The 19,894-nt window shown below is 34.7% G+C and overlaps 1 protein-coding gene across 3 annotated transcripts in view; it reads right to left on the bottom strand.

The window, feature by feature from the left end:
• The window catches only part of SPATA17 (spermatogenesis associated 17), a 99,318-nt gene that overhangs the window by 47,661 nt on the left and 31,763 nt on the right, over positions 1 to 19,894 (bottom strand). For all 3 annotated transcript variants that reach the window (XM_068939866.1, XM_068939865.1, XM_068939864.1), the window contains exon 6: positions 9,648 to 9,771. In XM_068939866.1, the coding sequence (XP_068795967.1) occupies positions 9,648 to 9,771 (124 nt within the window). The remainder of the gene's footprint in view (positions 1 to 9,647; positions 9,772 to 19,894) is intronic.

Genomic DNA, 19,894 nt, shown 5'->3' with positions numbered 1-19,894 from the left:
CCATATCTACATGGACATGCCTTTAAGTAGCTGAGTTTTAAGTCTTTGCACAAGATAAGCACAAAACAGCACTCCAACTTTACATCTACTTGTGTGTTAAGCCCTTTGTGATGACTGATGATTTTTCAGTGTAAACACTCTCCTCTTTCCACAGTAAATTACAGATAAATTTTCCTGCTGGCATTAAAGTAAAAGATAGCAAACAAACAAATATGATTTTAAAATGATCATCCTTTAGGAAAAATAGAATTTGCAGTACTGTTGCAGAATTCAAATAAAATTATCGTTAAATTTGTTCTGTTTTATTCTCTCACTGCCTTTATGAAATAGACAGAGAGTATCTGGGGAGTGTGGAAAATGGAGAAATTCTTGACTTCTGTTGAAAGCACTTTCACCTCCCACCTGTACTTAAATGAGACTTTAGAGAAAAGTGAATAGAATGGAGCCAGGGTTGGGGAGCAGCGGAAATTGCTGTTTCAAGTATTTTCTACTAATGCTTGGGGAAAATAATACACTGGCACAGTACATAGCCATCTATTTCTTATACATAGGGGCTAAGGTGTCAGCAAATAGCACTCCTCCATCCTCCCTCTCAGTGCTCCCTAACTTATGCATTCTAGGCCTGAAGCTCACCTACCTTGCTCTTTTAGTTTTGGCTTTGCTAGTACTTGCCTTCTCTAGCAAGACAATCACCCCTTTTTAAAGAGAAAGAAAGATCACCTGGAAAAGATATGAGTAAAACACTGGAAAATCTATGAAAGTTAAGTTGGAAATTTGGTCAGTAAATGGTTTTGGCAGCATGCACACAGGATTGATGCTAGAGGCATATTTTGGCTTCCAGTATTGATTTTCACACAGATAAAGCATAATTAAACCTTGTCTTCTTTTTACATCACCACGATACTGCAATACTGCGTTGAGAGGCAGAATTACAGTCTTGAGTATTCCCAGGACAAGTATCCCCTGAGGGCAAGAGCTGGATGCAAATTCTAAGTGAACTGAAGATTTCTGATTGTGTGCACAAATTGCTTACAGGACATTTTTGGAATACAGAAATAATTGAACCAGTCATCTAGATATATATATTTTTCTTTGTTCAGATAATTGTTTTCTAGAATCACAAACAGCTCAGTTACTGGACACTTCCAGTTTACCTTACTTTGTCTTTCTTTTTGACAGACACATAAAGCAACATTAACCAAGATTCCTAACAAGCGAACAGTGATTGTAAATATGCCTAGTTCCTCATGAGGCAAAAGAGCTGAATAATTTTCCTACACTGCATACCTGTGAATAGGCTGATATATCTGGCCTCACATGGAAGTGAGCACACACACCAAGTAGGCTTGCTGATCAGACATAGTTGTCGCAAGTACTGTAAGAAGGATCTAATGTAAATTGAGAATCCTTTGAAAATAATATTTTATAAAAACAGAATACTATAGCATAAAGTTCTTTATATACTAATGCTATTGAAATGTAGCTGCAAGCCTACCTGAGAGCTAGGAAAGCTCACTCTCTTCTCTTTTAATTTAAATGGGATTTTTTATTGTACGAGCTTTGGTAAGTAGTCAGAAACATCTGACTTCTCGGTAGTGAAGTGATGAGGGGGTATTAAACACCCATGGATAGGTAGGGATGTTCAGTGATTGGGGTACCTACATTAAAAAAAAAAAGATCATTTTAGTTCATCTCCAGGAAATATTAGTACTTATAATGAATGATAATTTTATCCCCTGAATGTTTTAGAGGCAGGTTAATAAAATTTATAACAGTAAAGAGGGAGGAAATAAAATGTAAAAGGTAAGAGCTAATTCATTCTTCATGCTAGCTCAGTCCTTGGCCTTTCCTGAACAGATACTGACAATAGTAACAAATTATGTATAATCATTTTGTGATGTGGACTGTTCACTCGGGACTAAGCTCAAATGACCAAACTTGTAGCCTTGTCTCTTAAACTGTGGATCCAAAGATCAGAGGCCAGTGCTTTATCCACTGAGTCCTCACCTTTATAAGAATAAAACTGCCAGGTGTCCAGAGACAGAGTGGGTGTCAAACAGTGTCATTTTAGATCAATTTTTTTCCAGCTTCTTACAGGACAGCATACTAGGTTGGGAGTAATTTAAACAGTTTTGTCTGAATATTCAAGCTGCAAAGGAACTTTGTGTCATGTTTTGCAACCTTTGTTCACAAAAGCCTTACTCTAAAGTCCACGAACTTGAATGGCTCCCATTACCCTAACATGGAATTGTTTATGAAGTATAGGTATTACACAGAGTGAGTAGGAATGGAAAAACTCTCTTCTGATTGCTGAAATTAGTTCACTGTTTCTCACTTGATAGCATTTCCTTCCTCCTCATAAAACTTTATTCTTACGGGCTTTTTAAAATCATTTTCTACAGTACTAAACTATTAAACAGTTACTGTCTCACATGTTTATGTCTCCCTGGAAAGTGTTATCTTAGTTAAAACTAGTTTTATTAAAAATACTTCCTTATTCTACCACATCAACTACTATATCACTATAAATGGTCCTTTCCAATGTATGGTCAATGGGAATAAATATAGACTAATATCAATCAAATGTCTAAACACATTAGCCTTGACTCAATAGAGAAATGCTGACACAGTCAAGTAATCAATGAAAACCAAAGAACCTACAGTAGTCCAAAATTAAAATACATTATTAGTTACTGGAAGCTACAGAAACTTCATAGATTTTGTAGCTTCTGCAACAAGCAGGGCCTATTATAACAGTCAATTCCGATCTCCTGCTTAAAAAAGCTCACTTTTTTTTTTTAACTGAACAGGCCAGAACCTTCAAATTACACACCATTTCAGCAGAATGACCTGAATTCTGAAGCTAGGAATATCTCTGTAAAGTGACAACTGTAGCCAGAGATTTAGCAACCATATCAGAGATCTCAGAAAAGGGCCTGAGAAGTATGCTTCAACATCTCTTGACCTTCTTTTTTACTTCTGTTCCCAGGAAAGTACTCAGGATATCTTGAACCACAAAAAAAACCTGTGCTTTGCCTCACCACACCATAAATAGGAACATGCAAGTCAAGGCTGCTATGAATGAGCCTTCCTCCCAAGAAGTCAATGTTTAATTTTTTTTTTTTTTTTTTTTCACTGGGATAAGAAGAAATCGCTCCGGGATTCTTTCAGTCATAGCTGAGATCATTAGAATGTATACAGTAAAAGACAGAAAACTCATTCAAATTTCTCTCACAACTGCTCACAGAGGGAGTTGACCCACTCTGAGATAGAGCAGTTCAGAAATTCAACACCTCCTTAGCGCATGTTAGCAAGCAGTCACTAATAGGAACTTTGTTCTCTGGTAGCTCTGCAGACCCAAGGAGCTTATGAGTATATCTCTTTGTGAACTGCCAAAGGATGTCAGGAGAAATTGCTACCCTACTAAACAGGGCTTGAAAGTGATGGACTTAACTGTTGCTTGAAGTAGAAGAGGTCATCAGCACAACATCTTCAAATGGTGGAAAAAGAATAAGGTATTCAGAGACAACACATGCTGTAAAAAGATACTACAAAGAGAATAAGTTATCTTGGTCTTCAAAGGAAGAGTAGACCTATGCTAGTCAGAGTTGTGGGCCTAGATCTGCTATCAAACTCTTTCTATTCAGGACATTCCTACTCTGAATATTAGAGAGGCCGGAGCTGGAGGAATACAGAGCCAAAAAACTGAACAGTTTAATAATACAAAAACTGGAAGCTCGACAACAAAAAATTACAAGTCCTTCAACTGCAAATTGCTACAAACGGCAAGAGAATTTGGGGTATGCCCCATTGCCCCATTTTTAATACTTTTCGCTGGGCATATGCCATTGTCAAAGATAAGATGTTGGGCCAGATGAACCTTCAGTCTGACTCATCTGGTTCTTCTAATTGATCAGGGCCCAAGAGAGGATTCTATACAGAAATCAGGAGTCTAGGCAGGCATACAAACACATCTGGATGATTTGATCTTTCTCGAGGTTTTAAAACTTAAAGAGTTTAGGTGGTATAGAAGATCCCACAGAACAGGGAGCTCACCTCATCTCAGCATGATTGATCATAGGAGAGGAAATCCAGGTCTCAAACAAGCATGGAACTGAGTCCACCAGCCAGGGCAATGATAAGTTTAAGTGATGTAGGCATAACATCACATTCTCAATAATGTTAAAATAGGTTTTGTACTTGTGTACAACAAAGCCCTCAGGCTTCTGTGGACATTACCTCACACAGAACTTTTGCCTTTTGGACTACAGTTTTACATCCATTTTCTCTGAAAACTAAATTTGGTATAGCAAATTTGAGAAATTGTTAATCAAACTAAATTCATATGTTTAGAGGCCGGAAAACTTTCAAAATAGAGAATTAAAATTTTCTTTCACCTCACCTTACTCTTGGCAGTATGGGAAAAGATCTGTTGCTCTGCTGATTCTCTAACTCTTTTCTCAGTAACAGGAGAAATACAAGAGCAAAAGGCTTTATCAGCTGTGGCACTCTGAAGACTGTTTCTATAGGAATCTTTTCCTGATCTCCGTGCCTTAACAATACACATGCCATTCTGCTCCTTCCACTACATCTCCAACTTTCACTCCTTCCTGTTATTACTGCCTTCTACTCATAGTGTGGTGACCCTCTCCCTGGATAGCAACCGCAATGGTAGCAGCAGCTGCCATATTTGCTCTCACTCAAGCTCAGTCTCATCTCAGCATTATTATAGCTCTGCCTGCTCTACCATGAGATACTTAAACATACAGACCAGTATTCTAATTTGACGCTAGTACTTTGGATTTAGCCTATTATATACCTAATTTTAACCACCACTGTAAGTCAAAGACCAACTGGAAAACTTACTGGATGGTTAGGAACATCAATTGTTAGACTCCTGCAACCACACATTCCAAAAAATGTGGGGTTTTCATAACTACTTCTACGAAGTGCCATCAATATATTTAATGGTTCTATCTTTCATTAACTTTAAAGATAGTTTGTCAGCACTTGGCAGACTTTGGCCCTTTCTACAAATGTCACCTTTGCTAATATGACACAGAGCAGAAGTAAGAACCTATTCACTTACAGTGAGCTTCATTAATACAAAATGGGAAATTATAGTAATATAGATGGATAATCTATATAGATAGATAAATACATTTATAATAGAAAACATTATATTAAATATCCAGTTCGTTTACTAATGACACTTAAAAAAAGGATCATTCACACTGCAGCGGAAATAATACACCACAGTTACGGACCACTTATGCACTTAATTATAGTAAGTTCCATGTCTCAACATGAACTTACAATGGAGTTCATGATTTGATAGATAAAAATAATGAAAAAGATAGATCTGCACTGTGATTTCTATTGTGCTACGAATATAGAATGACAAGAAATATCCTGAGCAAAGGCAGAGGCTTAGGAAATGTATAGTGCAGTTTTTATCATGTTCATCATAAATTCAGAAATTTTCAGACCGTAAAAGCAGATAAGGAAAATGTTGTTACACATACACGTTATATATATGCATACAATTTTAAAATCTGGAACAGAGAATCTTATTTTTAAAATGGAACTTAGTTTCAAAGTTTTGAACTCACAGTTTTGACACCTCACAGATTTACCTCTTGCTATATTTTACAGTAGACTCTCCGGCAAAAAGCAACCAGTAGGTGGAGTAGACAGCATAATTTACCACATGATAACAATAGTATGGATTCTGTAGTGTTTTTTTCACAATTATGGGAGTCATGTAGAAGAAATTTTCTTCAAACAAAGGAAGCTCATGCGTCTCAGATGTTACTTGGCTCGTTATTGAAGTTATTGTCATACAAAGCAAGGTGATTAAAAGCTCAATATTTCATAAGCATAAAGTTTTAGAGTTGATATTTTATTTCTTCAGACATTTGGCAACTAACTTAATATCAATCAAATAAAAACATACTTTGTTTTTTCAAGACAACTCTTACACCTATAAAGAGCGTTGTATTTGTTTTGTGTGAACATTGCTTGCAGAGGCAAAAATAAGTAGTTTGTTTCTTTATAAAGCCATAAAGCTTTTTGTGTGTTGAAGTTAGCACGATGCATAACTAAATGTACTTTCACAGAAAGATAGTCAATAAGTCTACAGCAACAAATGAACACTACTACTGTTAATAAATATTGATTATGCAAATATCCTAACTTGGTTAACTTCCTTTTCTTTAAACTATTTTTGTAAAATAATAACATTTCTTTTATTCAAATGAGCCACAAAGTTCTTATCTGCATTAAAATATTTGGGTAAATGCAAAGTGCAAATAGCAAAGGGAAATAGTTGTATTTTGGTACATTCCTACGACAAAATGATCTCAGCTAATTATAATCTCAAAAATAATCTCAGTTAATTATTCACAAAAATATAGATAAAAAGGTAAATTATAGTATAATACCATACATTTTTTATAATCCAATGATTTCCCTGAATGTCACTATTTCATAGCAAAAGAACGCAGTACATTAGGAAAAAAAAAAGAGGTGGTAAAATGCAGAAGAAAATATAGCTTAAATGTAGGTATGTCTATATATTATTTTGCATGCAAATCAAACTTACTGTGTCTGAGTTCAAAGTATAAACACACTTCTGCCCGTATTTTGAGTTGATCAGAAGCTGTGTAACTGCATTAATTCTAGAGCTAATATAACATGGCTCTCAACAGGGCTAATTGGTTTGGGTACAGCCCCATGTTTTAGCTCCAAATTGGCTTGGAAAGTAATCAAAGCAAGCTCAGATCTGTCTATATAAGACTATGTGTATATATATGCCTGCTATCGGTAACAACAAATAATGCATGCTAATTCAGGTTTTGATAGCCACTTCTTCCTCAGTCTTTTTCTTTATAAAGGTAATTGTTAGTTTATGGAAGAAATATATGCTTGAATACGAAGTTAATTCAAGAGAAAGATAAAATATTTTGACTTCATCATAGGTCATACTATTATATGCATATTAGACACCTTTGAACATTCATGACACTAGCATTCTTAAATTTTATCTTTTAAACATTGCTTTTGAAATGCAGAATACTGTTAGCAATTAGGAATGGGCACAACTTTATACATATAGCCTGTGGCACAGAAAAGCAAATTCCATGATCAGTAAAAGATTCATAGACTTTAAGGCCAGAAAGGATCACTGTATCATCTGCTACTTCACGCAGCGCTACAGTGTTTGATTGTGTTCCTGTTAAACCTGTCATTTATTTCTGAGATGGTTGTGGGCTTCAGCATGTAGGCAGTAGAACTTGACATGCCTTTCTTTACTAAAATTGAAGACCAACTACTTGTTAATTCCTTTCTGTCAATAACTAAACACCCCTTTTTCCATGCCGGTAGTACAACAAGAAGATTCAAAGCTCTAGGACATATTTGAAACAGTTATTTCAAATAGAGATTTTGTAACACTGCCCAGATAACCTGTCTGAATATCTGCAGCCTTGATTTCTGAGGGTGGCTCAGCTCCATATCATTGTACCTTATTATGCATGGCAGGAAGGGGAGGCACTTGTAGCCAACTGTTACACATCATCTCCACAGCTCTTTGGGCTTTAGTTGATATGTAACTCTCCAATAAGTCCAGCTCATCAGCCTCCTAGTTTCATTTGCTGTGCCCTCTGCTTCCTTAACTCACTCAGAAGTGTTGACTTTGGCTGCCGGGTTCTACTGAGACATGGATGGACTCTGCTCAGTAATCCAATTAACTATCCTTTGAAGAAAGCAAGACGCAGCTTTTGTCACATCAGAAGACCAGGGATAGAGAAAGCAAAATGACAGACATAGCTGCAGCAAAACAGTAAATTCTTCACTGAAATAATATACTTTGTACCTTAGCAAGATATCAAATTCTATGACTGTGGAATTGTGGAATACAATGACTTTGGAATACACACAGTTTGATTACAACAAACAGTTTACTTCATATTTATCATGGTTGTTTTTCAGGTTGTCTCTAGATGTTGCATTGATTTACACTCATTCATGTTTTAAAATACTATCTGCAAAATGAGAAGATGGCTTTTGGAGCACACTTATGTGACAAAGGAAAAATTCTGTGGGCTCTGAGTCATGATATACATAAACTATTCCAGTAAGCAAAGTCAAGGGTATTTTGTTCTGCAAAACACTGCCAGTTAAACTCCAGTTCTGTAAAATTGGAAAGCTAGACTCATCAGAACATAATAGTTATTGCCACCCTTTACCAACAGTCCTCCAGGTAGATGGCTGACATAAGACACTGCTTAGTATTCCTAAGAAATGCATTATAGTTTGCTAACCTAGTATTATCAGTAGTGAATTGAGTCTACTAAAATTTTCTTAGACCACAAATCACTAAATGTCTCTAACCAGCCGATTTTTGTGCTGCTGGCAAGCATATTAATGTTTACACATTTGCTATGCATATAATGTTTTGCACAACACCAGAACTTCCATTTTCTATACTTCAAAATAATATAAAAACACTGCATTGAATATTCTTAATATTCTAGTTCTACATTTGGAAAAATTATTTATTGTGGCCTAATTTCACTTATTAAGTAACTCTGCTGTCTAAAAGCCTTTCATAAAAATACTTAATTTGATTTACATATTCAGTTTTCATAATTGATATCCTGTCAGTGTAACTATATTTCTAATAATACATTGATCACAATTGATTCCCAGAGGAAAAGACTAAATTTTCTGTCACAAAATGTTATGGTATTTTTCCTGCTTCTTTAGGACTAATATTTCTTACACACCAATTACAACTAACAAACTATGAAAAGCAAGCAGCGAGTAGGAAGCAACAAAAACCAAGCATTTAGTTCACACCAGCACACCTTGATTTTCATGTCAATGCAGTATTCATATGAAGAACACTCAGTCACCAACATTTATGGACATAAATTTTTTTCACAAAAATTTATACAGAAGGATCAACAAAAAGCAAAAACACAACCATTACCAACCAGATTAATTTTTATAAGATATATTTACTACCATATTCATCTATCTGCAAAGCAACATACATAAGACAGCTTGAAAAAATCTGAAATTTTTATCAGTACACAACAAAATAATCAGCAAATATTCAAAACATATATGATATTTCTATGTGCAAACAATCAAATAAGCCGATTCAGGCTGTTCCAGCAAAAGCTTTACCTGAAAACCTGCATTTACAATCTATCTTAAAAAACTGCAGAACACAACACCAATCCAAGCATTAGCTCAATTAAAAAAGGGGAAAAAATGAAATCCCTCCTCAGCTTAATAACTTGTTAGTTCTTGACAAGTGCAACAGCACAACAATAAGCCAGTCAAAATGAGTTTTTAAAGCGAGGTTATGCCCTTCGTGTTGTGTTATCACAGTGGCAGATCAAACTGCTGACTTGGACTCTTTCTGCCAGCAGTGCTGATGCCGCCTCTATGAAGCTGCTGTCAGAGAATAGTCATGGTACCTGCTCTTGCCTATAGAAAAGCACTAAATTGAACTCGAAGTAGTGTCTTTGTGATATCTTTTCAACAAGTCATGTCCCATTCAGCCTGCTAGTTTATCTCTGTCAGGCTGGGGGCCCAAGTGGTTTGCATGAGCTGTCAGGGACAGGTATACCAACCTGCTCAGTGCTAAGGAGGTAATGCATCTTTCGGGCTTGGTGATCCTTTTCCTTTTCTTTCTTTTCTAGGTCTTCCTTTTTCTTTTCTTTCTCTTTCATTTCTGCATACTCTTTCAGTTCGTTTCTGAAATAAAATAACTCTGCTAAGTACAGTACAGTGGTAAAAGTCCTGCTAATGTTTTACTTTATTTTAACCCTTTAATAGCTCTTTCTTCATGATGTTCTGCTATTATTCATTAACAGTGTACCAAAATCAATGGGATGCTAAATTAGAGTACATTCAGTTCCACAGCAGCAGGATTCTACATGGATACAACTATGAAGAAATAGGATTAAAATGATGAAAGCTGCATTGTACATGTATCTTTCAATGAACCATGTCTATCAGTAGTGTATTAGTTCATATTGTTTAGTTATTATTTTGAATATTATATCAATTTATGTATTTTAATAGTTTGATAAAAGAGGATTCATGCATACTTTTTTTCTTTTTAAACATCATTTCAGCTTGAATTTTTCTGAATAGAAGTCACTTTAATTTAACAAATTTCCTTCAAACAATCTCAAAGTAAAAGTTGTTTTCTCATGTTTCAGACAGTGCCTTAGGACATTGCCTGATCTGTAAATACAGAAGACCCTGCAAAATGAAAAGGGGTAATAGACAGTGGGTAAGATTTGACATTCATTGCTAGACGTTTGAGCCTTTTGTAAGACGGAGTATGTACGCACAGAGAAGAAATGGATATAAACCTTTAAGTAATGTCCTTAAGAGAAATTTGCATAGCATTAAGTTTCTTGCACAGGTCAACTTTCTACTGTGATCTGATAGCCATGGTACAGGCCAACACAACAAACAAGAACATCACTAGAACATAACTGTCTCACAGGCCAGCATATGACAGACATTTGCAGGGGCATAGTGTCTTCTAAATGAATGGGTCTAGGCATTCAATAGGTCTTAGAAAATTTTTTCATTGTAAAAGAAATAAGAAACTTGTAAAGGAAATAAATAGGGGGCTGTACCTAACACCAGCTTTCAAGGAGTGGAGAAAACTCATGATTCGAACTGAATGGCTAGAAGAAACTGCAAGACAAAATGGGCATAGCCTTTCTCCTCAATGGCTTTTTCTCCATAGGGCCACGTTTGCCCTATGTTATGCAAACAGTGGAGTAAATACATGTTCTATAAGAAACATAATTCTGTGCTGTTGTTCAGTGTACATGAATGGAATTTTTCTGACCCAGTAAAAAAGGTTAGTTTGATTAACATTTGTTATTGTTATTAAGAAATGGCTAGTTCAAATCAACCTGTGTGCCAAAGACACCACGTATATTTAGTCAAGCATTTAGATTGTTTAAAAGTTAATTAAGTGAACAAATTTAGTCCTTTTTTTTTTTTGGAGTATGTGATAAAAGAAAAAGCAAAGAAAAATTCTATTCACTATTCACATATCTGGATAATTCAAATATTCCAGCAAAATGGATTATTTAGAGACTTTCACATTAACAGTTTCACTGGTTTCAATGGCTACTGAGCAAGAAGGTGAAATCCTGTCAAAACATGCATACGAATAAGTTTAGTGACATAAATTATAGCATGAGAAAGTCATATTGCTCCTGAAAGTGCTTTCAACATCATAACTTAACCTGTTATTCTTAATATTTTAACTATCATAATGCTGAATTCATCAAAATATGTGAAAGAGCAATAATTGCTTTATAAAATACAAAATTATGAAACTACATTCCTAAATGCAAGTTGCAATGTAGAATTTTATTTATTCATGGTATAATCTTTAAAGTTTTTTAATGAAGTATCATAAGGAAAATCTTAAGTAATTATGCAGGCTTTATGTCAAATATAGCAGACAAAAACGTAATGAAAAGGATATAAGTTAAGGATTGAAAAGATGTATAGGTCTGTTTCTATCTCTGGAAATATTTTTTGTTTCAGTTTACTGTTAAAGGCTGCTAATACAATATTTCATACAAGGTTACTTATGAAGCACACTGACGTTTAAAAATCACCATGCTATGCTTTTGCAGCAGTGTAATTTTTTTCCAACATAAGATTAAATTGCAAAATAAATGAATTACTTAGAGTGGCATGGCCCCCATTTTGCCACCCTTCTCTTGAAAATTGCTTATTAATATGAAAAAAGAAGTTGGAAAATAGCCTGTTTTACTTTATGCATAGTGTTTTGGGGCCTCAAAGCCACAGAACCGGACTAGCTGCACATTTTAGATTGTGTTGGCAAGCGGTACGATGACCTTTCTGACCTGCATCTCAAGGCTATTATTAATCGCTAAGTAACCTGGTAAAGCCAAACAAATTTGTTTCCATTGAAAGGATCTCTATCTGTGTCTGAGAATTTGTGCTGTACCAAACAAACCTCATTAACTGTGTCCATTTTTGACAAAGAACTAGGAGTTGGAGAGACTGGCGACCTTTCTTTGTCCTTAAGGTACAGATTTCAGAGTCACTGCATGTGGGAGCACAAGGATTTTAGTTGGAAACTCTTTGTTCTATATCAGTCCATCACAAAAAATGAATACATAGACAATGCATATAGTATCAACTTTGTTCTTTTATTTTATGCCACTTTAGCTTCAAAATCAGAGCATAAGATTGTACATATTTAATGCTGCTACTTGCTCTTTTTCATTACAGAGTCATCTATTCAGCCTTAGTACCACTATCCATAGCTGTAAACTGTCTATTAATATATTACTACAGCATCTTCAGGTTCTTATCTACTTCTTCCCAACAGGGAAAAGGAAGCTTCGTTATCCAGTATATAACTGCTGATGAAAACCCCTAAAGAAAAATGTTGACAAAGATATAAATTTGTGTTTCAGATGTAGTGATAATGGGAGGTAAAATGTTTTTCACTGTCATCAGTTTTAATTTACCAGATTATTTTGAATGAATGATTAATTATCATTATTTGCTGAAATTAAATGAAGTTTAGAATATTTGTTGAAATTCAAAGCAATTCAGGATCTTTTAATATAGTATTGTTATCCAAATCATCATGATCCTTTCCCAAATGTCACATATTTCTTCATTAATACTGTAACATAATCCATTGAAAAGTCCATTTCTTTTAAGTAGATACAACTGATTTTCAATGCATTTTTGCAGCCTACATATTTTTAGCCAATCATGCTAGTATTATTTGCATAGTATTTCTTTCACACATTATGCTATTCTAGATAGTTGTAGCGAACACACACACAATTTTATTTTGGGGATGATAACTCCAGGATGACTCTTTCATGGGGAGTACCTCAAAATAAGGAGCATGAGGTGTTCCAAAAATTGCTACCCTGGAAAGTATAGGTATTTTAGCGTTAATATAGATTTATTCTAAAGTTACTTGAACCTAAAACTTTCATGTCTCTTTTACAAAATTTTAAGGGATTTGAATAGAAGGAACAAAATCAAAGAATCTAAAAGTAGTTGAATATGACTATACTGTTTCATGTGTTAGTAAATTAATACTAACACATTAACACACTGCTCAGTGGGTTTCATTGTTATCATATGGAAAATAGTGTTTAAGTGATACTAAAGACATAAACTTCAACTTCCAGATAGAGGTCGACTTTCAGACAGCTTACATGTAATGTTTATCAAGAAGTTTCATGTTCATGACCTTCTACATGTATGTCTGCCTAGAGAAAAAAAATCCAAATTCTGCTCAAGACAATTGAAAATACCACTAAAATAAATGAGTTTGGGATTCAATCCTTACACTTAACCCCAACCGTCTCATTGTTTCTATACATCTCAGGTTCACCGCGCAATAGCAAGTAACCTTTTCCTGGAACTATATGATATAACGGATATCTCTAATTATGCATGATACATAACTTTCTCCTTTGTGCACTCTGTATCAGACTCACTCCTTCAGGATGAAGCTTCCATGTGTGAAGGGGGAGAACTGAACATGGGAAAATAATTTGGCCTGCATGTTTAAAGCTTCACCAAATGTTGTGAGAAAAAGAGGAGTTCTGTAAATACAATAAATGCTTTACATTAATTAATTTTCTTGTTCTATTTCTACAAATGATCTGTCTCTTGCATGGTTCAGAGTTGGGAAAGTACTGTTTATTAAGCTAACTGTTACAACTGAAAAACTGGGCAATATTTTGATAAATAATGCCATTTCTTGAAAAACTTCCTACAGACCTGACCTCTCATACAAGTTTTGTCCAATCAGAGTTACTATTACACAGGCTTTTTATTGAATTATTTTGTAGAGGAAATACATGTTAGTTTTGACAAATGTAGTGCCCTATCATGATCTGAAAAAGGTTCAACAAATCAAAAGAACATCAATGTTTATTGGGACAAGTTTAGGAGGCATTCTTCTGTTAAAAAAATGAATATAGAGGGCAACATAAAGTGTATGTTCCTTGTGATAGGGAATGTCTCATGCATTTCATGCATTTCTGCATAGAAATGAATCATTTTACAAATCTATATTGACCTTCATTTACTGAACTTTATCAAAACATTGTATTTTGTTTTTATTTTCACTGGAATTTTGTGATCTTGTGACCAGATAACCATAAAATTATAATAATATTAAGTAAAGTAAAGAGATTTGGGAAAATCTAAATTTAGTATAATTTGCCAGAAAGAATATAAAATTATTGTGATTTTAAATAGTTCAAATCCCGAATCACCAAATTCCTTTGACATAGGCAGTAGGTAACCTTAGCATAAAAGAAGATAACCTAAATAGATTTTACCTTCCTCATCCTCCCCGCTCAAATACAGAATATGGAACTAAAAATTAAATTAGTGGGATAACATTTTGATACACCACTGCATGCCACTTGACTTCACGTTACATTCACCTATGTGAGAACAGAATATGACCTGCCTTGATTACATCATTTCGCTTTATCTACTATACTTGAGTAAAAAATTAAATACACCTATAGGCTAACCTAGAATGTAAAAATAGTTTAAGGAGCTTCATGATTAAAGACAGCTTTTTAAAAGAACACACATACTACATTCTTATGTTAGCTATGTACCACCAGACAGCCTGATCATCCTGAACCTGTTTTTGATTATTTGTATGCAACTGTTCAGACACATTCAGCTAGACAGAGCAGCTCTGCAGTCCCCTAGTCCAGTCCACCATAGTGCACCCTCCCACGTTACGTGACATGCTTGCAGCTGTGCAGCCTTGCCCAGTGAAATCAGGGCTATATTCATTATTAAAGTAAAGTACACTATTTGTTTTGAAATATGTGCTAGACTCTTTTATTCATGTACCTGAAAATTAAAGCACTCACCAGTAATGTACTGATAAACATTGTTCTTTTATCTGAGAAACACTGAGAGGATTCCATAATATATTTGCACCAAATATAACAAAATATAAGTGAGAAAGGTCCAAAAAGTGCTTCTGTAAATTATAATTACTTTGTTAGGTGGGTTTTAGCTGGTACAAAATGAAAACATCAACCCCACAACACTTATTGCAGACCTATGCATTAATTTACATTCAGTTTTTTTTTTTGCATATAGAAAAGCATTTTTTTTCTTCCACGGTTAAGATCACACTGATTTAAGTAGGAATAAACATCACAGTTCTTTACAGTAAGTCTGATATACGATCATTTTGTTAGAGAAAAGAATAAATGGCCAGCTTTGTTGTATACAACATCCTATGCTGAGCCACACGAATCCTGCAAAAATAAGAAAAATGTTATACAGTTAGTATTTTAGAGCTATGATTTGCCACAGCATAAACATGTACAGTATTTTCTAATTTTAAACAGTATGTTTAAAATAAAAATAAACTGTAAGGTTAAACAGTAGGTCTAACACTTAACTAACTGTTAAAAATGGGTACATACATTACCGTAACATATGTGCTATCTTTACATATTATATCCTTATGCATTTGTTCATTTGGCCCTTTTATGCTCAAAATCATAATTCTCAGTAATATAATCTGTGGTCACACATGCATCCTGAATGTCCTCATGTACATTTTGTAAGTATAAATGATGGGACAGGAGCAATTGTCCTTCATTTCTTTTTGCTTCTTGAGGATCAAGGAAATGAAAAAATCCACAGTAATCATATTCCTGGGGATGTGATGAAAGGAAATGAATGGCTGGGGTTCACTCGAAGACTACAGAACAGAGATACAAAGAAAAATCAGATTTCAGTTGCATTAGGGAATGTTGTCTCACAAAGGAATGGACTGAACCCCATGTAATTATCCTTGTAAAGGAAGCCACAGAAGCCATACAAACACTTTAAAAACAAAGGTGAACTATCATTGTGGAGTCTGAGTGGGCTAGTGAGTATCTAATTATAATATAACCACCCAGCTATTTTAGGAGTCTTTGGACTGAAACATCTTTACTTTTAGCCTATCTGCAGTCGCTACGTTGAGGTTGTGAGAGACCCTGTAAACCTGGTTATATGCAAATAAAACAATAAGGGTCTAACGGCATCCAAAGTTTGAAATTTAACATAGCATTTACTTGCCCAAAATGTAATTCAGGAAGGAAAATCCACAAATTAGGTGTCTGATTAAAATAGAAATATTAGATGTCTTTTGACAGAAATCTACAAAAGGTAAAAGAAGGGACTTCTGTGAACGGCCATATTTCTCAAATTCTTTGCATTTGGAGGAATTGCCACAAACTGCCTATGTATAGAAACAAATGTAACGGAGAACAAATTGTAAGACGCTTAACACCAGATTCTGCATTCACATGCATGCTGTATTCACAGTGTTGTTCTATGAAGACATTGGCTGTATAACTCAGAAAATGGGAGAGAACCTTTAGTATTGTAGATACCACTAAGAAAAGACATGGCTCTGGAAGAATGAAGGGAAACAGCAAACTTATGTGAACACCAAGTGTACTCCTATAGAATTAAAATATTATCCTTATCTTTTTAAGATTTCAGTCTAGAATAGCTGAGAATATTAGTATCCAAAAGAGATAGTGTTTTAAGTCCAAACCATGTATCTTTCTCACTAACCGGTATGGCTTAGCCTTGTGAAATCCTTTCTAATTCAAATTAAAATACTCTAGACATCCAAAGAGCATGGTCACTTAATGTCAACTTCTAAGCAGGTCTCCACTGTCAGTGGAGATTAAAGTCCACTAAAAGCAGTTGAAGTTCTGCAGGGTGAGTTGGCAAGAACACCTGAACTGAATAACAAAATTATCTTGCTCAGGCAAGTGCCCTTTAGTAATCTATTTCTAACACTACTACATGCATGAACACATGTACACACTTAAATTTAAAAAAAAATGTGAAGACCTAGAGATAATCCTCAGCAGTAAGAAGAACTGAGGGGGCAACTTTCAGCCCTTGGACACTGAGTGCATCCTATCAGAAACTCTTGGCCAAAATATTCCATCTAAAGCATATAGGTTGCAGGGGAAAATATCAGCTGCTCAAAGGAGAAGTCAGTCATTAGTGGTGTCAGACATCTTATTGTTTTAGATAGATATAAACGTGAAATGTGTTGTTTCAAACCTATCATTTACTTTTCATTTCTAAAGTGTCTGTATCTGTGATACGTAAGTGCTGTGGTTCAGTGCTATTTCAAAAAAAGGAAAAAAGTAAAGCTCTTGCTGCAGGAGTCCAAGTACATATTGTTGCTATGCTTTCCAGATATGTCCAGCTTGTGATTAAGTGTAGATGCCTATATGCATGCCTATGTTTAGGCATTCCACAAGCAAAATCTGCAGAAACAATTTTTGAAGACCCAAAGTGCTTGAAAGCCCAAAATTGTAACCTGCATAGCTGAATGTCCTCATATTCTTTTACAACTAACTATTCCCTAAAAGCACATGTGAGATGCTAAAATAATGTCTCATATATTTATAACTGCTTTCTTCATCCCCCTCCCTCCCCTTCAACAAAAACATCTTTCACTGCTATGGTCATTTCATAGGGATCCTCAAGGTTAATATATATGTATTAGAAGGTACCTTGCTCACACTCTGGCATGAAACAAATACATGAAATGTCCAAGCCCTTCCAGGAATACTCAAGAGACTCATACATTTCAATTAAAGAAACTCCAGGAATAATGCGATAGTGCATTTTAGTAATAGTAATCAGACTTCACCACCAATCCACTAACAGCATTTCAATCTTAGAGAAATAGCCTTCTCTAGTGTTATAAACAGATTTATAAGTGTAACCATGCGCATTTAACAGCATGTATAGTTTTGCATAAACACAGGCTTTTGAGTTTTGGTAAAGCTCTTCCATAATACCTGTATCAACCTGCATGTTCAGTGTAATCATTTTAAAAATTAATATCGGTAAAAAAAAAAACAAAAAACATTTGTTTCAGTTTTATTGCCGTATAGGCAAAACTATGACATTTTGTAATAGGTAAATTCTGTAAGGATTATAAACAGATCATGTAAAAGCAAGAAAGGAACTAGTTTTCACACAGCTGCTATGATAAATTTCTGGTCAAGAAATCCTTGAGTTTAAAAATGATTTGCTTTACATCTTCATTTTTATTTTATTTTTTAAGCTTTCATTTTCATTTTATGCTTTATTTGCTTTATTTTAGCCTTATGCAAGTTTAGGCAAAACCAAACCCCATGGATATTTCTCGTGTTCCAGGAGAATTGTTTTTAAATGATAACACTACCTTGTGCAAATAGCAGCTCCAAGATTAAAACATGGATACTCAAGAGTAAAATGCATATTGACAAGAAGGAAAACCAATTCACAATATTTTTTTTAACATGTATACATACAAAGTCAGACTGTGATCCCCTCTTATTATCATCAAACCGTCACATGAGCTAGACTTTCTGATGCCTGCGCCAGTAGTTGTGCTGTTCAGGTACAACTTTTAAGAGGGCTGTCGCCTTTTTATCATACAAATAAAATGTATTACATCCTAAATACTGTTTTAACATAACATTAGTTCAAATTTGTTCAGCTACTAAAAGAAAAGTAGATGATAACGAATCTTCCAAACTGACCAAGATGTGATGTTATGATGTATGTCTCTAAGCCTATTTCCACTTCAAAAATTAGAGCCTCTGTATCTAAGATCTCAACACAGAGTCAATAGGCTGCTTCTCTTTTATTCCTTTCTAAACTTCTGTCAATTTACCTATTTTACTGGTTGATGGATGAGTGTTTAAAAGTTTCTTCCTAAGAGACACACCACAAATGCGTTTCCAAAACTCTTACTAATTTTACACGAGTGTTTATATCAATCTGTTTGGCAACTTAATCATGACATCTCTCATCAAAATCTGGAGGGTTTGTACTGTTCTGTTATTGCAATGCAGTGACCAAGAGACTAATATGACTCCTTAGAATCAAAGAAATTAAAAATAAAGCTAGTACATAGACATGCAAAAACACCCCATGAATTCTATTAGCATTAATTTCACAGAAAGAAATTCAAATACCTTAAATCTCACTGTAATTTGTGCATAATAGGACATATTCTGCCCATCTTGCCTTAACCATACAGTCTACACTGCCAATGGAATGAGGTGACATACCAGTTCTGCTGTCAAGGGCCACATGTGATCAATATTCTATGTAGGAAATGTGATGAACGTAGTGGTGAAGGGCATAAAATGAATACTGCGTGCAGCTCGAGATCAGGACACAGCATATATCAGAAGATAGTAAAGAACAGACTGATGTATCCTTCCCTATCCTTCCAACTTCCACAACTGCATAGTTCCTCCAGACAGTGCAATATCTTTTCAAAACATTGGCTGCAGAGCCAGTTTATAACTAAAAATGGGACATTTTCCCTAATCCAGAAAATTCTAATTAAGATTTCAATAACAACTCATAAAGAAGTTTTCCTCAACCTATCTGAGACCTACTTTTCTGGTAATAAGTAATCCTTAATGAAAGGATAAGGAAAGGTAATAAGTAATCCATAATCAAATTATATCATTTTCTGGAAACATATAAAAGGAACATATTTCTCCAAATTCTGTTCTGTGCAAATGCTTTCCTTTGTGTACATAAATTCTTAAGCTGAATTTACTTCATACACATTGGCAGAGATAGGATTCCACAAAGTGTTATGTAGTTGAAAATCACTTTTGTAAAAGGGTTGGATTACACTATGAAGTTATGTTAGCTTAATTATTTTGATTTATTTAAACTGTAAAATCCACCCACTGTGGATATAGTTACAATGGCAAAAAGAGCATCTACAGGACTGAAGCTTCTGCTGGCTGAG

The sequence above is a fragment of the Struthio camelus genome, chromosome 3, assembly GCF_040807025.1.
Source record: "Struthio camelus isolate bStrCam1 chromosome 3, bStrCam1.hap1, whole genome shotgun sequence".
In the NCBI taxonomy this organism is placed as follows: Eukaryota; Metazoa; Chordata; class Aves; order Struthioniformes; family Struthionidae; genus Struthio; species Struthio camelus.
Note: the sequence above shows the minus strand (reverse complement) of the source record. Positions and strands in the feature narration are given on the sequence as shown.